Source organism: Eucyclogobius newberryi, unplaced genomic scaffold (genome assembly GCF_026437365.1).
Source record: "Eucyclogobius newberryi isolate DKJ021-1_F unplaced genomic scaffold, fEucNew1.0.hap1 SCAF_17, whole genome shotgun sequence".
In the NCBI taxonomy this organism is placed as follows: domain Eukaryota; kingdom Metazoa; phylum Chordata; class Actinopteri; order Gobiiformes; family Gobiidae; genus Eucyclogobius; species Eucyclogobius newberryi.
In genome coordinates this window covers 9,729,729-9,752,772 of record NW_027315801.1, presented here as the reverse complement: position 1 = coordinate 9,752,772, position 23,044 = coordinate 9,729,729, and the positions used below count along the sequence as shown (strand labels likewise).

Here is a 23,044-nt window from a genome sequence, read left to right as displayed (position 1 = left end):
GCATGTGGGGTTCAAATATGTCAACATTTTACACATTGAAAATAAGTACATTAAAGTCTATACTACTTGCTAAAGTTAAATACCACAATGATGATCAGTTTTGAACAGGGAGCTAATTGTTTCTCTTACGAAGCCATTTTAGATTAAAATTGCGATTCACAATGAACCATCCATCCATCCATCTTCTGCCGCTTTATCCGGGGCCGTGTCGCCGGGGCAGCAGTCTGAGCAAGGACTCCCATACTTACTCCTCCCCAGACACTTCCTCTAACTCCTCCGGGGGGATCCCGAGGCGTTCCCAGGCCAGCCGAGAGACATAGTCTCTCCAGCGTGTCCTGGGTCTTCCCAGGGGCCTCTTCCCGGTGGGACATGCCTGAAACACCTCCCGAGGGAGGCGCCCAGGAGGCATCCGGAACAGATGCCCGAGCCACCTCAGCTAAGACCGACCGGTAAATCAAGCGCTTTGTATTTCGACTCAGCTCCCTCTTTACCACAACGGTCCGATGCAGCGACTGCATCACTGCAGCCGCTGCACCGATCCGCCTGTCGATCTCACGCTCCATCCTTCCCTCACTCGTGAACAAGACCCCAAGATACTTGAACTCCTCCACTTGGGGCAAGGACTCCCCACCCACCTGAAGTGGGCAAGCCACCTTTTTCCGGTCGAGAACCATGGCCTCGGATTTGGAGGTGCTGATTCTCTTCCCAGCCGCTTCACACTCTGCTGCAAACCGTCCCAGTGCATGTTGCAGGTCCGGGTTTGATGGAGCCAGCAGGACAACATTGTCTGCAAACAGCAGAGATGAGATCCTGTGGTCCCCAAACCGGACACCCTCCGACCCCTGACTGCGCCTAGAAATTCTGTCCATAAAAATTATGAACAGAACCGGTGACAAAGGGCAGCCCTGGCGGAGTCCAACATGCACTGGGAACAGGTCTGACTTACAATGCGAACACAGCTCCTGCTCCGGTCATACAGGGACCGGACGCCCTGAGCAAAGGGCCCCAGACCCCGTACTCCCGGAGCACCCCCCAAAGGACACCCCGAGGGACACGGTCGAAAGCCTTCTCCAGATCCACAAAGCACATGTGGACTGGTTGGGCAAACTCCCATGAACCCTCGAGCACCCGATGGAGAGTCTAGAGCTGGTCCAGTGTTCCACGACCGGGACGAAAACCACTCTGCTCCTCCTGGATCCGAGGTTCGACCATCGGTCGGATTCTCCTCTCCAGTACCTTGGAATAGACCTTACCCGGGAGGTTGAGGAGTGTGATCCCTCTGTAGTTGGAACACACCCTCCGGTCCCCCTTCTTGAACAGAGGGACCACCACCCCGGTCTGCCAGTCCAGAGGCACGGTCCCCGACCGCCACGCAATGTTGCAGAGACGTGTCAACCAAGACAGTCCTACAACATCCAGATACTTTAGGTACTCAGGGCGGATCTCATCCACCCCCGGAGCCCTGCCACCGAGGAGTTTGCGAACAACCTCAGTGACTTCAGCTTGGGTGATGGATGAGCCAGCCTCCGAGTCCCCGGTCTCTACTTCCTCTTCAGAAGACGTGACTGAGGGATTAAGGAGATCCTCAAAGTATTCCTTCCACGGTCCGACGACATCCCCAGTCGAGGTCAGCAGGCTTCCACCCGCACCGTAAATGGTGTTGGTGAGACACTGCTTCCCCCTCCTGAGGCGCCGGACTGTTTGCCAGAAATTCTTTGATGCCGACCGATAGTCCTCCTCCATGGCCTCCCCGAACTCCTCCCAGGCCCGGGTTTTTGCCTCTGCGACAGCACGAGCCGCGGCTCGCTTGACCTGCCGATACCCGTCGATGACCTCCGGCGACCTACAAGCCAGAATGGCCTGATATGCCTCCTTCTTCAGTCTGACGGCATCCCTTACTTCCGGTGTCCACCACCGGGTTCGGGGGTTGCCGCCACGACAGGCACTGGAGACCTTGCGACCACAGCTCCGAGCAGCCGCATCAACAATGGAGGCGGAGAACATGGTCCACTCGGACTCAATGTCCCCAACCTCCCCCGGGACATGGAAGAAGCTCTCCCGGAGGTGCGAGTTGAATACCCTACTGACAGAGGGCTCCACTAGACGTTCCCAACAGACCCTCACAATGCGCTTGGGTCTGCCAAGTCTGTACGGCTTCCTCCTCCGCCAGCGGATCCAACTCACCACCAGGTGGTGATCGGTTGACAACTCTGCCTCTCTCTTCACCCGAGTGTCCAAGACACGCGGCCGGAGGTCAGATGACACGACAACAAAGTCGATCATTGACCTCCGGCCTAGGGTGTCCTGGTGCCATGTGCACTGATGGACACCCTTGTGCTTGAACATGGTGTTCGTTATGGACAATCCGTGGCTAGCACAGAAGTCCAATAACTGAACACCGCTCGGGTTCAAATCGGGGAAGCCGTTCTTCCCGATCACCCCTCTCCAGGTGTCACTGTCATTGCCCACGTGAGCGTTGAAGTCCCCCAGTAGAACAACGGAGTCCCCGGTCGGTGCACTGTCCAGTACCCCTCCCAAGGACTCCAAGAAGGCCGGGTACTCTGCACTGTTAGGCCCGTAGGCCGCCACAACAGTGAGAGACCTGTCCCCCACCCGAAGGCGGAGGGACGCGACCCTCTCGTTCACTGGGGTAAACTCCAACACGTGGCGGCTGAGCTGAGGGGCTATAAGCAAGCCCACACCAGCTCACCGCCTCTCTCCGCGGGCAACACCAGAGAAGTGGAGCGTCCAGCCCCTCTCGAGGAGATGGGTTCCAGAGCCCAAACTGTGCGTGGAGGTGAGGCCGCTCAACCTCCCGCACAAGCTCAGGCTCTTTCCCCCCCAGCGAGGTGACATTCCATGTCCCCAGAGTTAGTCTCTGTGTCAGGAGATCTGGTCGCCGAGGCCCCTGCCGTCAACTGCCGCCCAGATCTCTCTGCACCGGCCCCTTATGGATCCTCCTGCGGGTGGTGGGCCCACGGGAGGGCGGCCCCACGTCGCTCTTTCGGGCTGTGCCCGGCCGGGCCCGTGGGGTAAAACCCGGCCACCAGGCGCTCGCCATGGAGCACCCATCCCAGGCCTGGCTCCATGGGGCCCCGGTGACGCCGATCCGGGCGACGTAAAGGCCTTGCTTTTGTCGTCATCATAAGAGGCTTCTGAACCGATCTTTGTCTGACCCGTCACCTAGGACCTGTTTGCCTTGGGAGACCCTACCAGGGGCTTGAAGCCCCCGACAACATAGCTCCCGGGATCATTCGGGCTATGAACCAGCTATTTAAATTAATTACGCTTATAGGCCTAGTTATAATTTAATACCAGTAAAAACATAATCTTCTTTAATGCCCATGTTCATTATGAGCCATTGTCGTGGGACGGTTATTGTTAATTGTACATGTGCTTCTTAAGCTTTTATCATATTTGTGTCATTTTAGTATGATCAGATTTTTTTTTTACCTCCACTGTATACTAACATTTGCATTAAGTAACCATGGCAACCCACATAACTTCACTACAGTAGGTTTTCCAGGTTTCAGATCAGATTTGGTGAAGAGTTCGTAGGTCATGTTGACAAAAGGTTGTATCTTGCTTAGGCCTGTCCCAAAAGCATATTTTATAATATATTTTACACAATAGGCATTGGCTCACATTTTTTAATTAAAAGTAAATCAAATAGGTAGCCTAATAATTATTTATTTCAGCGTACACTTGTGCACTAGGTGCACGTTATGCACTAGGTGCTGATGAAACAGCCCATGTTTGCTGATATGTAATTAGTTATGAAAGCCACACTGAAAGCTCCGGGTGCTGTCCTTGGTGCTGATCCCCCCTCTTCTCCGGAAGATGGTATCTACCGGAGGGACTCAACTTGTTGCATATTTAACTGAAAAGGCACTACAGAGTGATGGGCCGAATCAAATATGAGCTGCGATTTATTTATATTCCTGTAGTTGGTTTGCGCATGCGAAACCAAGCGCACGCTCGCGCAGATACAGTTGACTGAACAGCGCTGGTCACTGTACGAGCATATTCACACATTACACTCCGCGTGCACCTGTCAGAGCCCCAGGTCTCCTCTGCACGCACCCAGACCCACGCTTTACGCAACAGGCTGCAGTACAGATGTGAGCGCACCCGCCGGAGAGCACGACCACTTGTGAAAGCGCTGCTCCGATCCCAAAGATGAAAAAGCAGAACGTGCGGACGCTGTCGCTGATTCTGTGCATGTTCTCGTACCTGTTGGTCGGCGCCGCGGTGTTTGACGCACTCGAGTCCGAGACAGAGAGCTCTCGCAGGCGCGTCTTGGAGCAGAAGCGCAGTGAGATGAAGAAGAAGTACCGCTTCTCAGAGGAGGACTACCGTGAGATCGAGCGAGTGGTGCTTCAGGCAGAGCCACATCGCGCGGGAAGGCAGTGGAAATTTGCAGGCTCTTTTTACTTTGCCATAACTGTCATTACAACAATTGGTAAGTTCCTGGATCACTCTGATATAGGTTTGGTAATGTATAATTGATAGATAAGGCCATATAATTAAACCAGTTGTTTTTCTGTATGACAACGTTGCATGTGTTTTAATGCATCTCTGTCTGTGTGCTTTGAGGTTATGGACATGCAGCGCCGGGCACAGACGCAGGGAAGGTCTTCTGCATGTTCTACGCTGTTCTCGGCATTCCTCTCACTTTGGTCATGTTCCAGAGCCTGGGTGAGCGCATGAACACATTTGTGCACTATCTCCTCCACAAGATGAAGCAGTGCCTGGGTTGCAGACGCACAGAGGTGTCCATGCAGAACATGGTGCTGGTGGGGTTCCTGTCTTGCCTCGGCACGTTGTGTGTGGGCGCTGGAGCCTTCGCACACTTTGAAGGATGGAGCTTCTTCCATGCTTACTACTACTGTTTCATCACACTCACCACCATCGGCTTTGGGGACTTTGTGGCTCTGCAGAAGAAAGAAGATCTCCAGGAGAAATCGCCATATGTAGCTTTCAGTTTCATGTACATCCTGGTTGGGCTCACCGTCATAGGGGCTTTTTTGAATCTAGTTGTTCTTCGATTTCTCACCATGAACTCTGAGGACGAGAGAAGAGATGCGCAGGAGCGGGTGTCCCTCAAGAGGAACAAGAGGCTTTTAGATGGAGGTCTTCAAATTCTGGGGGAACGTAGGCAAAGGGCAGTGCACAGGCGGAGACACAGCACTCTCTTTCTCCCGATGGAAGAGGGAACCAGCCGCACAAACCTCATCTCGTCCCCAGCAGAAGAGCAGGAGAGACAGAGAAGCCCGTGCCATGCCCGCTTGCACCTCCACATCGCCGGGGGCAAGAGACCACAGTCCAGTCTGAGCTCTCTGTGCTCGTGTGTGTGCTACCGGCTGGGCATCTGTGACAGTCCACTCATGGCAGAAAACCACGGGTGCCACTTGAATTCAGTGCACTACAACTCGGTGTCTTACAGGATTGAAGGGTGTTTGCCTGGCTGCAGAGACAATACCGGTTGCTCCTCACCAGGGAGCACCTTGTCACCCAAACACAGCTTTCCAGACTTTGCACGGTCCAGGAGAAAGTCTGTGTAGTGAGCAGCACAAAGAATTTGTTTTATGAATGTAAGCTATTTTGAGACACTTGAATTTGTACTATGAGAGAAAAAAAGACAGGCACACATAAATAATACAATGACACAATTTGTAGAGCTGGAGCACATAGCTATTTTAAAACATACTTTTTGTTACATAACTTTAGCGTTTCCACACTAGAGCACACAGTCTGCCAACTGGCACTGCTCTGCCTCAATCTGGATTTATGTGCAGCATAAACACAGAGATTTGTGCTGAAACATCTCTCAGTTATCTCTTTTGCGTGATGGAACACTCAAATTAACTTCCAGGCTACATTTTTACAATCATTTGGTGTTTTTGTATTTTGTGGTAAAGGGGTTTGTGGTGTAGCATTAATCAGATTTGAAGAATCTTCCTTTTTAGCTATTCTTGGTCGATAGCAGTGATCTGCACATTTATTTGGCACATGAGTTTTATGTTTTTCCAAACAGAAATGTTGCCATATTCAAGCCAAGAACTGGCACTAAAATATACAATGTTGGCGTTTTGTAGCAAGATTTATTAAAATATGTACAGTTTTTGCACAGAAATAAATAAAATGCATTGATGAAATAATAGTCTACTTGCAATTATAAATACAACTTCTAACAGGCAGTAAACAATCTACTCAGTAAGTGCAGGCAAAGCAGTTAAAGATTTTAAATGACACCATACATTTGACTGCTGTAAATGTAGTCAGTTCTGTTCCTCCAACTAAACTCCCTGTTAGAACAACAGCTTTGTGGCATTTCAATTAAGTCAATTGTTTGCTTGAATGCTTTTGAACAGGTGGAAATGGATAGTATATTAAGTAATCATAAGTACAGTAATAGCATCTGGGTTTATTACAATCAAGATTGAAGCTCTTTTTGATGCATGATCAAATGTTTTATTAATATGCAGTATTTTTGGTGATTCTTGGCAGTTGTACATATGTGTTCACAGTTTTCCTCGCATGTAAAAGCCAAAGTGCAGTGTACGTCCATACGAATGTAATGTTGTGTTTTAAAATATCGGTTCCATGTTCTGCAAGTTTATTATTCTATTGACTATGCTGACACTTTTGCCATATTTAGAGGATGTCATTTCTTCCTTTATACTGTTCGATGCCTTAATGGACTTTGACACAGCACATGAATTGTGAAAGAAGACTTACTTTGTACAAGTTAGATGTTTTGGATGTAGCACAGAGATATGTAGCCGGTTTTTCAAGAAACTTCCACAAATGCAGGAAAGAAGGTAGTGTATTTGATGTCATATTTGTATCAATAAATATATAGATCAATGTTACTGTTTGTGTGTATTTTTTATTCAGATTTATGCTAAAAGTGAAGTGATTTGCCAATATGAACACAGGGACATTACCATAACATCTTGAGCTAAGTATCCCTGAGCATACATTGTGCACCATCTGTTGTTGATCTGAAGAGGCCTTTACGCCAGAATGTAAAACTGATTGGGCAGAACTCAAAGGGTCGTTGGCAATGACAATCCCAGCAGTCCAAATCACACAGAAATCAGGGCAAATTCATTCTTCAAATCCTTCCCTCACACGTCATTGTATTTATATAATGTAATAAATACAGTCCGTTTACATATAATTATAACAAGTGCGCCATCTAGAGGCGAAAGAATGGCGAGCAGAAACGGCACCAGCCCATTTGAACCACTTGGAGGCAGTGTATCACCATGAGAACAAAACAAACAAACCTTGATTCTCTATTGAACGGTCTATGGGCCGTAAAATGAACTGTGCATAGGTTTGATGAGGTTTATAACACATCAAATATTCATCTGTGGATCATTTTTGCTTTGAATTAGAGGCCTTTTGTGATTATTGTATAAATCTGCCTTTCAGAGTGTGGAAAAATGTGCATAGTCGCCATAGCAATTGATAATAAAAATAAACCGTATTCTAAATCGTACCCAGGGTGCATTTTGAGTGACTCATGCATGTTTGAGTAACCCTGTATTGTTCTGTATTTGAGGCTTGAGAGCTAAGAAAAATTCAGTTCTCACCTACCCACTCTCTCCACCCACTACTTTGCACTTATTTGCCATAATTTACAGAATTCATCACCCAACAATACAAATGCATTAATTGAAAACCTGTTGCTTGCTCCGTTTAAATGCAACTGTAAAATGCTCTAAGTTGTGCAGTTTTGAACAGGATGTCATTGGAAATATTTCGAGTACTATGTGCTATTTCAGAATCAGAATCAGAAAAGGTTGTCAATGAACAGAATTCTCAAACATAGGAACTTGCTTTGGTGATTCGGTGCAACATAAAACAATGAACACTGATAAAACAACCATATCAAATCAAAAAGAAAAACAATTTAAATCTGCTACGGGATAAAAATAAAAATAGGCTTACTATGTACAAAAAAAATATAGAGTCACATTTACAGATATAGTGCAGAAAGTGAACAATGCAGTGAGTAATTCAATTATAGTCAAAATGACATGTGTTTAAGATGGACGTAGCCTCCAGCCTGAGGGGAGTAGCCTCCAGCCTGAGGGGAGTGGCCTCCAGCCTGAGGGGAGTGGCCTCCTGCCTGAGGGGAGTGGCCTCCTGCCTCAGGTGAGTGGCCTCCTGTCGGAGGGGAGTGGCCTCCTGCCTCAGGTGAGTGGCCTCCTGTCGGAGGGGAGTGGCCTCCTGCCTCAGGTGAGTGGCCTCCTGTCGGAGGGGAGTGGCCTCCTGCCTGAGGTGAGTGGCTCAGGGTGTCCAGGGTGAGAAGGGTCGGCTGTGATCCGACCGCCTAGAGCGCTGGAGAAGTACAGGTCCTGCAGAGATGGAAGTCTGCAGCCGATCACCTTCTCAGCAGAGAATTTTACACTATAGTAATAATTCCAGTTGAACAATGTAAAATGTAAAATAAGGATATATGATACAGTTTAATACAATATACCTCCCAAAAAGGAACATCTGTTGTTTAATTAGTTTCTTCCGCTAGGAGGCAGTACAACATTGCCAAATCCCTGTGCATCCTGCTGTGCACCCGGCACAATTAAAACCCTCTTCACTCCCTTTGCACCGATACAAAATGTTCACCTCAGAACTGCATGCTGGACTGCTCATTGTTCAGTGCAGTTCAAATATTGACAGAGCACAGCACAACGCAGCTCGAACAACATCATAATTAAACACTTACTCCTGGTTTGATGTATGCCTGAATAAATTGTGCACAAAAGAAGGCAATATAATTCTAATGCTTTGTCTTTGGCAGCAAAGCCATTAATGGTTTCAGATTAGGATGTGCTGCCACTGACTTCACTGATGTGTGTGTAAAATGGAATTAGCTTGCTCAAAATGACAAGTGAGATCTTTTACGGAGGATAGTCATTGCTCATTGTGGCAGAGATTTTGTGTCTGGTGCATTGTGGGTAACAAATGACACGAGCAGCTCCTGTTTTATTCCTCTGCGCTGACACATAATCGATAAAACTGATAATATCATCGCTTTAATGACTTGTAAAGGTTTCAAAATATCTTGCAGCCGTTGTGATTGTGACATAGCTCACATCCAGCGATACACGATCACAAATCTCTCTGACGCTTGCGGCTTTGTAACCATTTGAGTTGACAATGAGAAACTGTGTTTTTTAAAGCCAAGGTTTGAGTTGAAATGTTGACCATGTGAAGTCTACAAATTTGACCTTATTGACAAGTTTTATGTAGGTTTTTTTGGACACTAGTGCTTCCCATTAATAGACGGCACTATTGTGGCCTCGTGTAGACACATTCCCCCCCCTTAGCTGAACAAAAGTGTGAGTACAAGTGACATTTATACTAAACTAAAAAAACTATAATTGTTTTAAATAAAATTATTCAAACGTTGAGCCACTATAGCCTCACAAACCTGTGGGAAACGTTGATTATAACCTTAAAATGATCACATTTATAATATACTGCGCTTTTCCAAACGTTGAAAGCTGTTTTACATTTTCCCCCATACTCTGTGGTGGTACACTATTAGAGCCACAGCTGCCCTGGGGTAGACAGAGGAAAAGCTGTCAGACTATTGGCCCCTCTGACCTCCACCCATCACTCACTCACTGCAACAAAAAGAACATATGATTAATAAAACAATTCCCTCGACTAGTGTTAATTGTTGTAAACATTTTGTGCTGTTGACACTGCCCCTGGCCCCTTCAGCTGGCCCCTTCGGCTGGCCCCTGAAAGGTTTTGGACCAGTCCCTGTAAGCAAAAAGGTTGAGAACCACTGCACAAGAGCACACACTGCTGCCTCCTTCCCAGAACTAACCAGGCTCATTCTGTTTAGGATCCAAAGCTGCCAATCCGTGCATACGAAGACAAGGTGGGTCACATGCGTCATTGTAACTGTGATTAGGCAAAAGCAACAAAATGGACGCCACATTTGTAAGTCTGCACAGAGACAGCAGCAGGAGTAATGTTGATCGTGAAGGAGCTTTAAAGTGCACATGACAGGACAAACTACACTCAAATGTTTGATCAAGATTTTACTAAAAAATTCCGTTGTTTGACAATTTGTGGAATTTATAATTGTACTTCCTGGTTGGACATGAGCAGCAACTGTGACATAGGCAATTCCATAAATGTTACCTAGCAAACATATCTTAAACAAGAGCCAAAATCCATATAAATTACACAATAGTTATGATTTGACAAATAATAATACCAGATAACACTATTAATTTGTGAAATGAACGATGAAATGTGCGTCCGTTGCGTGGATATTGTCACTCATTGATGACATCACAAAGGGATTCCTTTTTACAATACTTGTAATTTTCTAAATATTTGGTGATTTTTTCTTCATAAACTGCAGCCTTACTAATAAAAAAACATGATAAATATTTACCACAGGTTCTATCCCACCACAATAAGTAATAACTAAAGAAACATATGCCTTTTTAGTGTCTTGAAACACCATCTCCATATAGTCTGATGCATGATTATTCTTACCGTTACAGTTGATGTGCCCAATGTGGATCAGACGTTTTTAGACAACGGAACGATGATTTACTGAAGACATATTTCTCCTGTATGCTTTAGGTTTTTATATTTTTTATTTTCATATTACAAGTCCTCTAATGTAAGGACTGCTGCTGAGAGCCAGTGAATTACCTTTTATGTCAAACTGACAGGAAGCAAGTTTCTGTAATAATAGGAACCGAATGACAGCCTGTGCATTTGATATTTGACATTTGCAACATGACAGTTATGACATAACTGTCAGAAGAGACATAACTTTCCTCTATGGCTGGATGCAAAGGTGGATAGTTACATTAACCCAGTTACATATACTTGAGAGATATTTTAAATAAATTATAATCATAATTGTAAGTCCATTGTTTTACTCCATTCCTTTATTTCTACAAAAAGTTTTCACACTGGGAATAAATCTAAGCAATAAAAGCTTTGTGGTGAAAATATTAAACTATTTGAACATTTGTGTTTCTGTCAGTGCTCCTTCAGAAATCCTTTAGTTTTCAATTTATTGTGATTGTTCCTTTGGAAATATAAGCTTTGTGCATTATTTTAGGTTTCTTTTAATTCCAATTACATTTACCTCAAATTGCAGTTTCTTTTACAGATACTCTTACTTAAGTCGTTTTTCCAAATACCTATATACTCTTACTTGAGTTATTTTCTGCTTTTTTGAAGTTACATGACTACCTTATTTCTATGGCTCAGTTTCAATGCCACCGTCTTCGAAGGATGACCTGTGAACGGACTTTTGTTGATTCACTGACAATAAAGACTTGAACACATTCACAGATTAGACTAACTCTATGGATCCACAAGGGAAATTACTGGACACAGTTTTGCTAAAAAATACCAAATGAAAACAGTTCCACACTGCATTGTAAATGAGGTGAATCCAGCTGCATGCTGATCATCTGTCCGAAAGCAAAATATGTATTATTTTTCAATCCATGGCTTGTCTCTCTGCACCACTTGTGAATCAACATTTGGCACAAAAAAGACAGTTTCAAAAGAAAAACAACTGCTTAACATTGTTCTATTTTTCACACAAAACGTGTTGTTTGGACGGTTAGATTAGAGAAAGACAATCTGATACAAACATCTCTTTATTCAAGAATTGTAGCATCTGCTGTAATTACAAGGACATGTAACTTAAAATATTTGTATTTATATGGGTGGGAAATAAGGCCAAAATAATTAACTACTACTTCATGAAGGGGTTTGGGTTACAGTATCAAGTAAGTAGTTACTAATCCTGAATCATTCCTATTTGTTCATCATGAATTGAAGTCTCTGTTCATGTTTTATTAAGGCTGTTAAACATGTTATTATTATGAAAAGTTTAGTGACGTTGTCTGCTCTTTCTGGAAGTCCCACTTCATTATATTTGGTTAATTCTCACAGTCTTGCAGAAGATGACCAGAAGTGGATGAGGCTACAGCTGTGTTTGTCTGCGTGAGCATTTAGAGCTAAGGCCTCTGCAATTAATCACATTTTAATTGAGATCGAGATTCAGTCATCTCTAATTGCCAATTATTTCCCTGGGTCTTTTGAATGGAGAAGTCCACAGCCAGTCCTCTGTCATTTAAATCATGAGGTTTGAAGCAGAGTGCAAACTTTGGTAGTAGAAAAATAATAATAGTATAATTGTTTAAACAAGACAAAGACAAAATACAATTGAATCAAAATTGTAATGGATCAATGTGAGGGAAAAAAAAAATCCTGATACATTTTTTGTAATGCAGTTGACCTCACAACTTTGTAATTTGAGCAGTGAGTGGTAAAAATGTGTGTCAATGGTGAGTAATTTTCTCAAAACACAACTAAAATATTACAGTCTAATAACAAATATATTTTCCATAATATTTTTTTTGTAATATCCAAAAGAAGAACATCAAGTAAACAGTATTTGAAATCCAGATAAACACCACAGCTACGCTCACATTGATCACTGATACAGGCTTTGGGTCACACAGTTTCACTGATAACCTCTTCTTCAAAAAGATGTTTTTGAGACTGTGTGTTGAGGAAAATAAATGTTGTGGTGTGAGTTGAAATGTCCTAAAACTCCAACTGCAGTTAGGAAACAACCTCACAGAGTTCTGCACAGTCTGAGCCACAAAAGAAAAACTTTCAGTTAAGTTAATTTGAGCAAAACATATTTATATAATATCTAAATCAGATTGTCCGAGGGTCAGATTTGCAATTTTAACACTTATGAGGTCAAACTGTACATCATTCTACTTTTTAATTTGCCTTTTGCTCAAAATAATTCTGTACACTATCTAGATGAAAAAGTTCAACTACACAGACTTTAAAGTTGTCAGTGCCGATCCCAAACAGAGGCTGAGCACTGCCCTCTATTGCTCCACTCTGACACGCAACCTCCATGTACTCTCACCCTCCCTGACATTCCCACATCAGCTGCAGTGGTGGATCGATGAGGTGTGCGCCCCGTCCCAATGCGTCGGTCCCTGAACAATTAGCCGGCGTGCATTTCACTGGGAGCACCGCCCTATACGAGGCCAATCGCACTCTGCCTCTGTTCCTTTTATGTATTGATCACACTATACCCCGTTTGGGAGTACTTTTTCTGTGTCTGCCACGTCTAACTGGAGGTGCTATGTAACGCTTTTTCTTCTTTTCGATGTAAAGGGCTTTTGTTTTGAAGTCGGTAATGGACTGTCAAGTGTGCGCTTATGGGGGACGTATGTGATTGGGTATGTGTGGGTGATCGCCGCAGAGCTTTTTACTGCTCTGTTGTAAAAAAAGTGACATTTGTTACACCAGAGACTAAATCCATTTCAGGCACACTGCAGCAAATGTGTGGCAATCAGATCTACGTTTATGTGCTAATCTATAGACAGATGGATTGCTGGCATTTATATGAAAATCAGCAGTGTAGGCTAACAGCTTTTTATTGCACATGATATTGTTATTGATTGTTGTAAAGATCATACTGTAACATAAATGCTGATGTAGGATGTACTGTCGGAAAATGCTTACACTGTTTAAAACAAATTGTTTATTTTAAGACTCTGCAATGAGCACAATGACTTGACAAGGTCTGGTTGTTATAAACTTATGCAATGATTGAATCAGTGGCCTCTCCAAACAAGCTGTAAAACAGCTGCAGTACATCCAGAACGCTGCTGCTCGGGTCCTGACTAGAACCAGGAAGTACCATCACATTAGTCCTGTTCTCAGGTCTCTGCACTGGCTCCTGTGGCTCAGAGAATGGATTTTAAAGCAGCTCTGCTTGTGTACAAGTCTCTCCATGGCCTAGCACCAAAGTACATATCGGACATGTTAGTGCCATATGAACCATCTCGGACTCTGAGGACCTCAGGGACCGGCCTCCTGCTGGTGCCAGAGTCAGGACTAAACATGGACCGGCCTCCTGCTGGTGCTAGAGTCAGGACTAAACATGAAATGGCCTCTTGTTGGTGCGAAAGTCTAGTGTTTTTTTGATTGATTCCCGCAGTGTTTAGCTATATTACAGACTATCTCCTTTCCTCTAATCTCCAAACTGACGGGCGGTGGGGGCAAGACTGCGTCATAAGGGCAAGCATGCGTCATCATCCCCCCTCTCCACCCCCCTCCCCTCCCGCCTGCCGCCTCCCGCCCCCTTCCCCCCGGCTCCGCGCTGCTGTCTCCCTACAAGCCCATTCCGGAGTTTTTCTGCTTCGATTTACGACGAAACACGGCTCAAAGAGGCCCAAAACGTCATTAATGATATCGCACTCTTTACTGTTATCACAATGGTGAAGGTTGATGTGGCAGTTGATGCAGCAACCGGGAAAATAAACGGAGAGAAGTTCTATCCGATACCGAAAAACCAGGAAATAAGAGCGCGATGGACATAAGACTTTTATATATATATATATATATATATATATATATATATATATATATATATATATATATATATATATATATATATATATATATATATATATATATATATATATTTATATATATATATATATATATATATATATATATTCTATCGTTTCTCACTCAGTCGCGCGGAGCAGACAGCTGTGGGGCACACACTACGTCACAGGTGGGCGGGGCACACACGCGCTCTGAGACTACGTCACGGGTTGGGCGGGGGATCCAGATCGCTCTTCGCAAGGGTGGGGGCGAATATCAAACCAAGCCGTTTGCATTTCCGGGTTGGTGAGGGGGTCCATTTCTTAACTATTATGTTAAGGGTGTTGCACAACACTTATTATTATCAATTATACACTTAGGATAGACTACGAAACGTGAAAAAAAGCATGTTATGGCACCTTTAAGCAGATAAACTCTTCAAATACGTTTCAACATATAGTGCATTCACCCCATTTGCTAATAATTATTTGCTGATAATTCATTGCGTAAACTCACAGAGACCTTGAATTCTAATTCAGTCATTTTTCTAACGGCCATAAGGCTAAAGCAGAGAGGCAAACCAATACTAAAGCTTCTGTTTGCAGATTAATGCCACTTTCTCTCATTTTAAGACTTGGCTTGAGGCTTTTAGAGAGAATTTAGTCCCAATGCTGCTTAATGAATTGGAAAGAACTGCAAAACAGAGTGCATTTAGTTTAAAATCTGACCAACTAATCAATGGAGCTTGATTCTTTGTAAGCTGCAGCTAAATGACTAATGACAAAGTTGGGGTCCAGCAGTGGCAGTGAGCGTGATGAAGCCCCCTGCTGGTGGGGTGAATGTGTACAGCGTGGTAAACGGAGTTGTCACACAGCCAACCGCTCGATTTTGTTTCAAGACACAATATGTCCATCTTGGCGTAGCACTAAAAGAGACAGCGGGGGAGCTACTACTTGTCAGCCAACTTTCTCTTGTCATGCTCTGCTTTGTGTGCTTTTGCTGTGTGAGACCGCGCTGTACTTTCAGAGGGGATTCAGAGCCAAGATCAAAACCACTCTGGCCAGGATTCAAGTCTTTATTATTCACTGACCTTTAATAGAATATGTATTTCCATAGCTCCTCAATTTGGAAAAGATCATTTAGTTTTAAACCATGATCTCTTTTTTGAGTTTGCACGATAGCGTTGAGATGTTTGAATGACGTTTTAGTACAGATGGATTGACATTGAGAGCCGAAAAGAGAATTCAACTATTCACCTTTGTCATTGTTGAGCCCTTGTTTTCAAAAATTGCATTAATTCAGATTGTGCTTATATTCTTTTGATGTGTATTATTGCTATTATTACTGTATCTATTGCTTTGGATTGTTAAAAAGTTCAGTTTTTTGTGCATGTCTGAAGCAAAAGATTCAGATTCAGTCCTTATCTGTTCACTTTTTTATTATTGTGTAAAAGAAGCATGCCTTAGAGGTCTGCTTCTGTTTTTTTTTTATAGCTCAACTTGGCAACATGTTCAGAAACGCTTTAGAAACCTAGTTAGAAAGAATGCTTTTAGTTTTAACTGGACCTTTTAGCAGCTCTGTATGCAGACAACCACAGGAGGAGAAGTCACCAGTGCAATCACATATAGCATTTGGTCATCCTATATCACTGCTCAGAAGTCAACTGCTTCTCTCCGGGCAGTAACATCTTTTCACTCGCTGTTTTCTTGGAATGAAGGCTGTATATATCGTGCTGATTAACGTGGTGCAGTGCAATAAGGGCTGTACGTAGAACTAATTACACTAATTACATCATTACTGTTGTTGGTGCTCAATCCCAATGCAGTTTAACATACTGCAAATTATTAGAAATATTACAGTTTATTTTTCATGTATTCGGCTATATTTAATATCACAACATATTCACATGATAAGAATTTCTGTCCTATGTTAGGAAATCAGGTGTTTAAAATAAGCCAAGGCATTGGCTGTATTATTCTGTATTAAATTTATATTAATGTAGTATTTTATTGATACAGTATTATTTTACCACCTCAATGTCATTACACCTCAGATTTATTCACTTTTTGTGTTCTTTGAATTAACTATTTCAAGCTTAGTTTGTTCACTTGTCCTGCTAATAAACAAAGAACCAGGAAGAACACAATCTAATAGGGCAAAAACACTCCTAATTTTTTTGAAGAGCAAAAATCCTACTTGTGAATATATGCAGGTTTTTTCCTCAATTGACTGTTATCCTTTTTATTAGGGGGTCGCTCCACTGAATCGCACATAGATTTTTAATTTTGTCCTTTACGCTGGATGCCGTTCTTGTCACAGCTTCATTACTGCATGCACAATGCACAATGACTCATTGGGGTCTCATAATTGTCAAAAAAAAAAAAAACTAAAATATTTAATAATTTCACTACTGTTTAAATGGCATATTTAAACTCTGTGATGAAATTTGAAGTAAGTGTTGTGCTCTTTCACACTCTGCAGGCAAATGGCGTAATCTGGGGAACGGAGACAGAAGGCGGAGAGTGGCGTATAGAAAAATACCTTAAAGTGCTGAAATGAAAGAGTAAAGTTTGTGTTTATACCACAAGTGTCTGCTGAAATAATTGCCTGAAGAAGGATACGAAAAGGTGTGTCAAGTGTGCCCTAATTAGCAATGGCAGAGACTTGCTCCACTGCAGGCTGTCTCTCAAGTAATCAAAGAGAAGCCACGACTAAAACAACCAAGAGTCAAAAAGCTGCTTTTTATAGTGTACTTAAAACACCTCCAGTGGCATAGTGGCAAAAATACTTCTTATATACATACATACTCTACATAAATATCTGCAGATGCACCATAGGCTTATACAGTAGGACAAAAACTTGATTCAGCAACACTTTTACATTATATATGAATAACAATTTTATATTATTATATACCATTTCGACACCAAAGATACTAACTTTAGCACAAAACCCCCAAATGATTAGTATCTTATTTTCTTTACTTGATTAATTGATAATCATGATTATTCAGATCACAATATTATCTTAAGAACTAAAAAACAATAATTGTGACAACTTTTGAAACAAAACTTTGTCTATTAATTCCATCTATAGTCCCCAAAAATGTACTAATTATAATGTACTATTTTATCTGGCAGTTTTTGTCCCATAAACGTACAGAAGCATTGTAAAACTGGTCCCAGACTTAAATGTTAGACGATGGAACGAAAGGTTTTACACACAACAATTGAACACTACATTTTGATATTGTGACATCCCAACAGTAGCATTAACATCAATATGAATTATTACCTGTCCATGGCTTTGGCTTTTTGGATTTTTTCTCTCTGCTACAGTGACATTAAAACATAGAGTATTGTTTTAGCCCTCACCATTCCCTGTGTGCTGTTACCTATGGCAGGCCTGTAATTGATTATAAAGGTGGTAGTTCCTATATCCAGCCTTCTGTTCTCACTCTGACCTGTAGATGGGGATGGTGCACTTCCCACAGCTCTTTACAGAGACGACGTGGCATTTGAAGCATAAACACAAAGAAATGTACAAATGTAAGGTGCAGTTAAACGCTGCTGTGAGCTTGTTTCATTATTTCACTTGTGAGCTGCTGAAACAAGTCTCACCTCAATTTGGTGCCATTGTTTGAATACTGTGAACCACAATCAGGCGAAAACATAATGACAACCTTCCTGTCACTGGTAATATAATGCCTATGTTTACATGCACACCAAAAGTCTGATCACACATTTACATCTGATGTCAGGAATCTGATTTCTTGATGATAGTTCGCACTGCAGGATTTGACAATTAAAACTATGCAAAAAAGTGCAAACTAAAGTGACAGATGAGAATGTGTTTCATATTTATTCTAAAATTAATTGTACTCCCTATAACTCTAAAGAAGTCCATTAATGAACTGATAGCTTTCTCTTGGACATAAACACACATCATTCAAATCTAATTATTAGGTTATTCGCTTTTTTTGGGTCATATTTAGCTATATTTATTGCCATGTAAATTTACCCATTGTTAAATGATATAATGCTCTCTTTTCAATATCAAGCATACAATTTTCCATCAATTGAAGTTAAGTTTGTTCAAATGTTGGATTACACAACACTTCCAACGATAGTGGTGTTAAACAAAGTTCTTACAGTGTTTTATGTTAGTTATTTTTTCAGCAGTTTACGGGCAGTTTCTGGTAACACATTTGCCCACTTAAAATGGAAAGTTGGTGGTTAGATACTTACTCACTAAAGAACAAGTAAGCAGAATGAGTAATGAGTTCTGAAACGTAAAAAAACTGTGGGCCCTCATTGCTGTGCCATTTTTGGATTCCAATTATTGGAAGTGTTTTTTCTTCTAGGTTGTTGATCCTTACACACAGGTGAAGAACCATGACTATTTTGATTTTAAAAGTAAAGGTAACTGTTTTCTGAATACCACAAAGTGCAAGAGTATTCTAAATACACATTTTCAGTACCTGTATTTAGTTACTTCACAACCACTGCCTGCAATGTATATGTTGTTGATCCAATCATTGGATGGGTGAAGTAAACGGAGTTGGTTCTACAACAGCCAAAGAGTTTGGATTTTAAATTAGCAAACAACAGTTACCCTCTCAAGTCTTATGCTTGTCACTTCAACGGACAATTCATTTTTACCAGTGTAAGGTTTTCTCTGTCAAAATGAGCAATACAAATCCCTCCTTATGTGCTCACCAAATAGCTTTACTTTTACTGCTTCTTCCTCCTTCCATGATGGGAATGGGCAGTCCGGTGGAGACGCTGCATTAACCTCCCCATCACCTCGCCGCCTCATCTCTTTTCATTGGGCCTCCGCTGTAATGGTGCAGTGAGGCTTTCCACTCTGGGCGCAGATGGTGTAGCCACATGAAACTACAGGGACTATCCAGGCTCTGGGCCAAGTGCAACGCTCTCTCCTGTGTGGGCAGCAGGTAAACTGTTTGGAGATGTACTGTGGCAGTGGCCAGGCGATATGATGAACACAATATCGCCTGCGATGCTCGAATAAAGATGTTAGTTTTCATCAAGCCGCTTGTGCAAAGTGATTGTTTTAGAGGCTTTGATTGCAGTGGCAGCTTCTCGCCAGTTTTATTCTCCAACTTGTTATTCAGTCTGTCATTTGTCTGGAAAGGTTTTAAAAAGGGGGAGATTGTGAGCGCCACCCGGCTACTTTGGAACATAGCAGTTATTGTCAAACTTTTCATACCAGATGCCATGTCAGAAAACAAAGTTGCCCACTATCTTTACTTGACTAAAATAAGAACAACTGAAAGTTGCCAGACAGAAGGCACTTTCTACCTCATTTTGTTTGGCAATCCAGTCACTTATTTGTTGCACGTGTCTCAACAGTAGAAGAATTTTTTTTTTATTGGGTTTGGATAATATCAGATGTATTGAGCATCTGATATGTTTTTTCTTGGTGAAGCATGTTGGTTCTATGCATAAGTTGCCATCACTGGAAATACTGTGGTTTATCATAAGATCAAGTCAACATTTGGCAAGAAATTATTACTTTCTGTTTATATCTACTTTTCGCTATCTTGTTTTGAGTCTGTGTTCCCTCTAATCCAGTCATCTTGCTATTGTGTGTCTACTTTAGCTAAAGAGGCTGGTACGTTCACTTATGATAATGGAGACATTTTCGGGCCGATCAGCTCCAAAGTGAACCAGTGGAAACATGCCAATTGAGACTAAATTGCACTATACTATGTATATCTATGTCGCTCTGGCAAAAAACATTTGCAAAAAGTATATTAACTTAGCACTCAGACACTCTGGTCTAATGTGAAGTAGACTATTGCACCACCTGTACAGCTGCTAAATACCTTTCTCCTGTTTAGATCAATGATTTGTGTCTGTATTTTTATATCTGGAGAATTGGAGTGAAGTAACATACAGCTGTGTTGAATGTTTATGCATGTTCAGTATGGTAGGCAAATTTGTCCTAGTAGAGCGTAAACTGATTTATTTATAAAAAGTCATGAGTATAGCCAACTAGCCCTGGCACTTTATAAATGCCTGACTGAGTGGAGCAATTACAGGGGATGGCTCCATTAAGCCATTTACATTTGCTCAAAGTTAAATTGCCTTTAATTAGCTCTATTTGGAGAGCTGAGGAAAATTAAAGGCATATGTATTATGGAGATAAGCCAACTGCGTACAGATGCACAAACTCACATCTAAGTCGTGGCAGTGGCTGAACCGGAGCCAAAACATTTCAATGCAATCTCTTTCCTCTCCTCACTGCCAATTCTCTTGTCATTATAGCTTAGCCTTACTTTTGAATTTCATATAATGTTCTGGATTTTTTTTTAATGGTATTCACAAGTGTCCAAATGGTGATCTTTGCAAAAATATCTGAAATTGTCATAATTAGTGAATAACTAAGACCACAATCACATCTGAGGTGTCTGCTGCACATCCACTGCATGTTTTTGAGATGTATTTATTATTTATTGTTCATTTTTTACTATAAAGTGTAAATATAAGATTAATGAAATATAATAAAATGAAAACATAATTTTATTGCTAATGCATTTTTCAAAAACAATGTTACAAAGTGCTTCACTGAATAAAAGCATTTAAAATGCATTTGTTGTGGATTTTCTTTGAAAAGACTTAAAGAATAAAAAGGAAAACTTGAGCAGAGTTGTCTTTAGTCCAATCATGATGCTTTATTTGGTTTACAAGCCCCTCCCAGAGTCACTTCTGTCCCTAAGTGAAGTCAAAACAGGAAACACACATTTTTATACCAAACCAGGAGGTGTTAATGCCACTTCCATCCCTTATGTGTCTGGACTGTCTGGAAAATCTACAAAGGATTTTTAGACAGCACGGAATTCTTGTTTATTTCAAACCGGGCAACACTCTAAGACAAAAACTGGTTCACACAAAGGACAAGATGCCGACAGAAAAAAAGAGCAAAGCAGTGTATTTTATTCAATACAGTGAAGAAAGTTGTGAAAAGCATTACATAGGTGAGACTAAACAGCCACTACAACAAGAGGCTTTATCAGCACAGAAGGCATGCAAATTTGGGATTACAGCGAGCCTTGCGACTTCATCTTAAAGCCACAAACCACTCTTTTGAAGACAGTGGAGGATTCTAAGCAGGAGAATATATTATTTGAAAGACGAGTTAATGAGGCCTTTTGTGTTCAAAAAGAGAATCCCTCTTTAAACAGGAATGGTAGTTTAAGGTTTAACTTAGTGGTCGTATACACTATTGTTATGAAGCTATGGGACAGGACAAGTCCTGGCCATTCAGATGCTAATCAAGTACTCACTGATGAGGGAGCTACAGCCATTTTACAATAGGATGTTGATAGCCCATTACAGGGCTGTTAGGATACAAAGACGATTTGTTTCAAGCGAAACTGTAAGCAGACAGGCTATTATCATGAGGTTCCGCCTGGTGGGCAGGGCCTACTCAGAGTACAGCTAACTTTCGCCTTTTTTCAGACCATGAACTTTTTCTCTTCTCTTTGGAAAATCCTTAAATCTTCTTTAAAAAGGCTTTTGGTTTTGGCTTGGTCTGCTTGGTTCTAGCAGCTCTCACTCTGATTGGTCAGAGCGGTTAGGTAGCACACAAGCCCGTGCAAGGAGAAGAGCACTGCAGCGCATGGTCGGAGGACTGTGAACTACCAGATGAAGCAAATTTTCTTCTGAAGGGCTGGATAATCTTTAAGAATAAATTGAAAGGTGATTAGGAAATTATATGACGATAAATGGTTTTGAGGAAAGACAATTAGGTCCCTCCATCCATCTTCTTCCGCTTATCCGGGGCCGGGTCGCAGGGGCAGTAGTCGTAGTAGTAGTAGTAGTAAGCTGGGATTCCCCCCTCCGGGGGTTCCCGAGGTGTTTCCAGGCCAGCCGAGAGACATAGTCCCTCTAGCGTGTCCTGGGTCTTCCCTGGGGCCTCTTCCTGGTGTGACATGCCCGAAACACCTCCCCAGGGAGGCGCCCAGAAGGCATTTGGAACAGATGCCTCGACATGGAGGAGCAGCGGTTCTACTCAGAGCTCCTCCCGTGTGACCGAGCTCCTCACCCTATCTCTAATGGAGCGCCCAGCCACTCGGCGGAGGAAACTCATTTCGACCGCTTGTATCCGCGATCTTGTCCTTCATTACCCAAAGCTCATGACCATAGGTGAGGGTAGGAACGTGAGATTGACCGGTAAATCGAAAGCTTTGTCTTTTGACTCAGATCATTCTTCACCACAACCCCTGTTCCACCCTTCCCTCACTTGTGAACAAGACCCCGAGATACTTGAACTTCTCCAGATCCACAAAGCACATGTGGACTGGTTGGGCAAACTCCTATGAACCCTCGAGCACCCGATGGAGGGTATAGAGCTGGTCCAGTGTTCCACGACCGGGACGAAAACCGCTCTGCTCCTCCTGAATCCGAGGTTCAACTATCGGTCGGATTCTCCTCTCCAGTACCTTGGAATAGACCTTACCGGGGAGGCTGAGGAGTGTGATCCCTCTGTAGTTGGAACACACCCTCCGCCCCCCCTTCTTGAACAGAGGGACCACCACCTCGCTCTGCCAGTCCAGAGGCACTGTCCCCGACCGCCACGCGAT

At 42.6% G+C, this 23,044-nt stretch overlaps 1 protein-coding gene across 1 annotated transcript; it reads left to right on the top strand.

Annotated features, from left to right (window-relative positions):
* Positions 1-3,980: 3,980 nt before the first annotated feature.
* On the top strand, positions 3,981-6,190 carry kcnk15 (potassium channel, subfamily K, member 15). Its single transcript, XM_072448973.1, has 2 exons — positions 3,981-4,462; positions 4,597-6,190. Exons 1-2 carry the CDS (start codon positions 4,180-4,182, stop codon positions 5,562-5,564), a joined length of 1,251 nt encoding a protein of 416 aa, XP_072305074.1. The 5' UTR covers positions 3,981-4,179; the 3' UTR covers positions 5,565-6,190.
* The last annotated feature ends 16,854 nt before the right edge of the window (positions 6,191-23,044 follow it).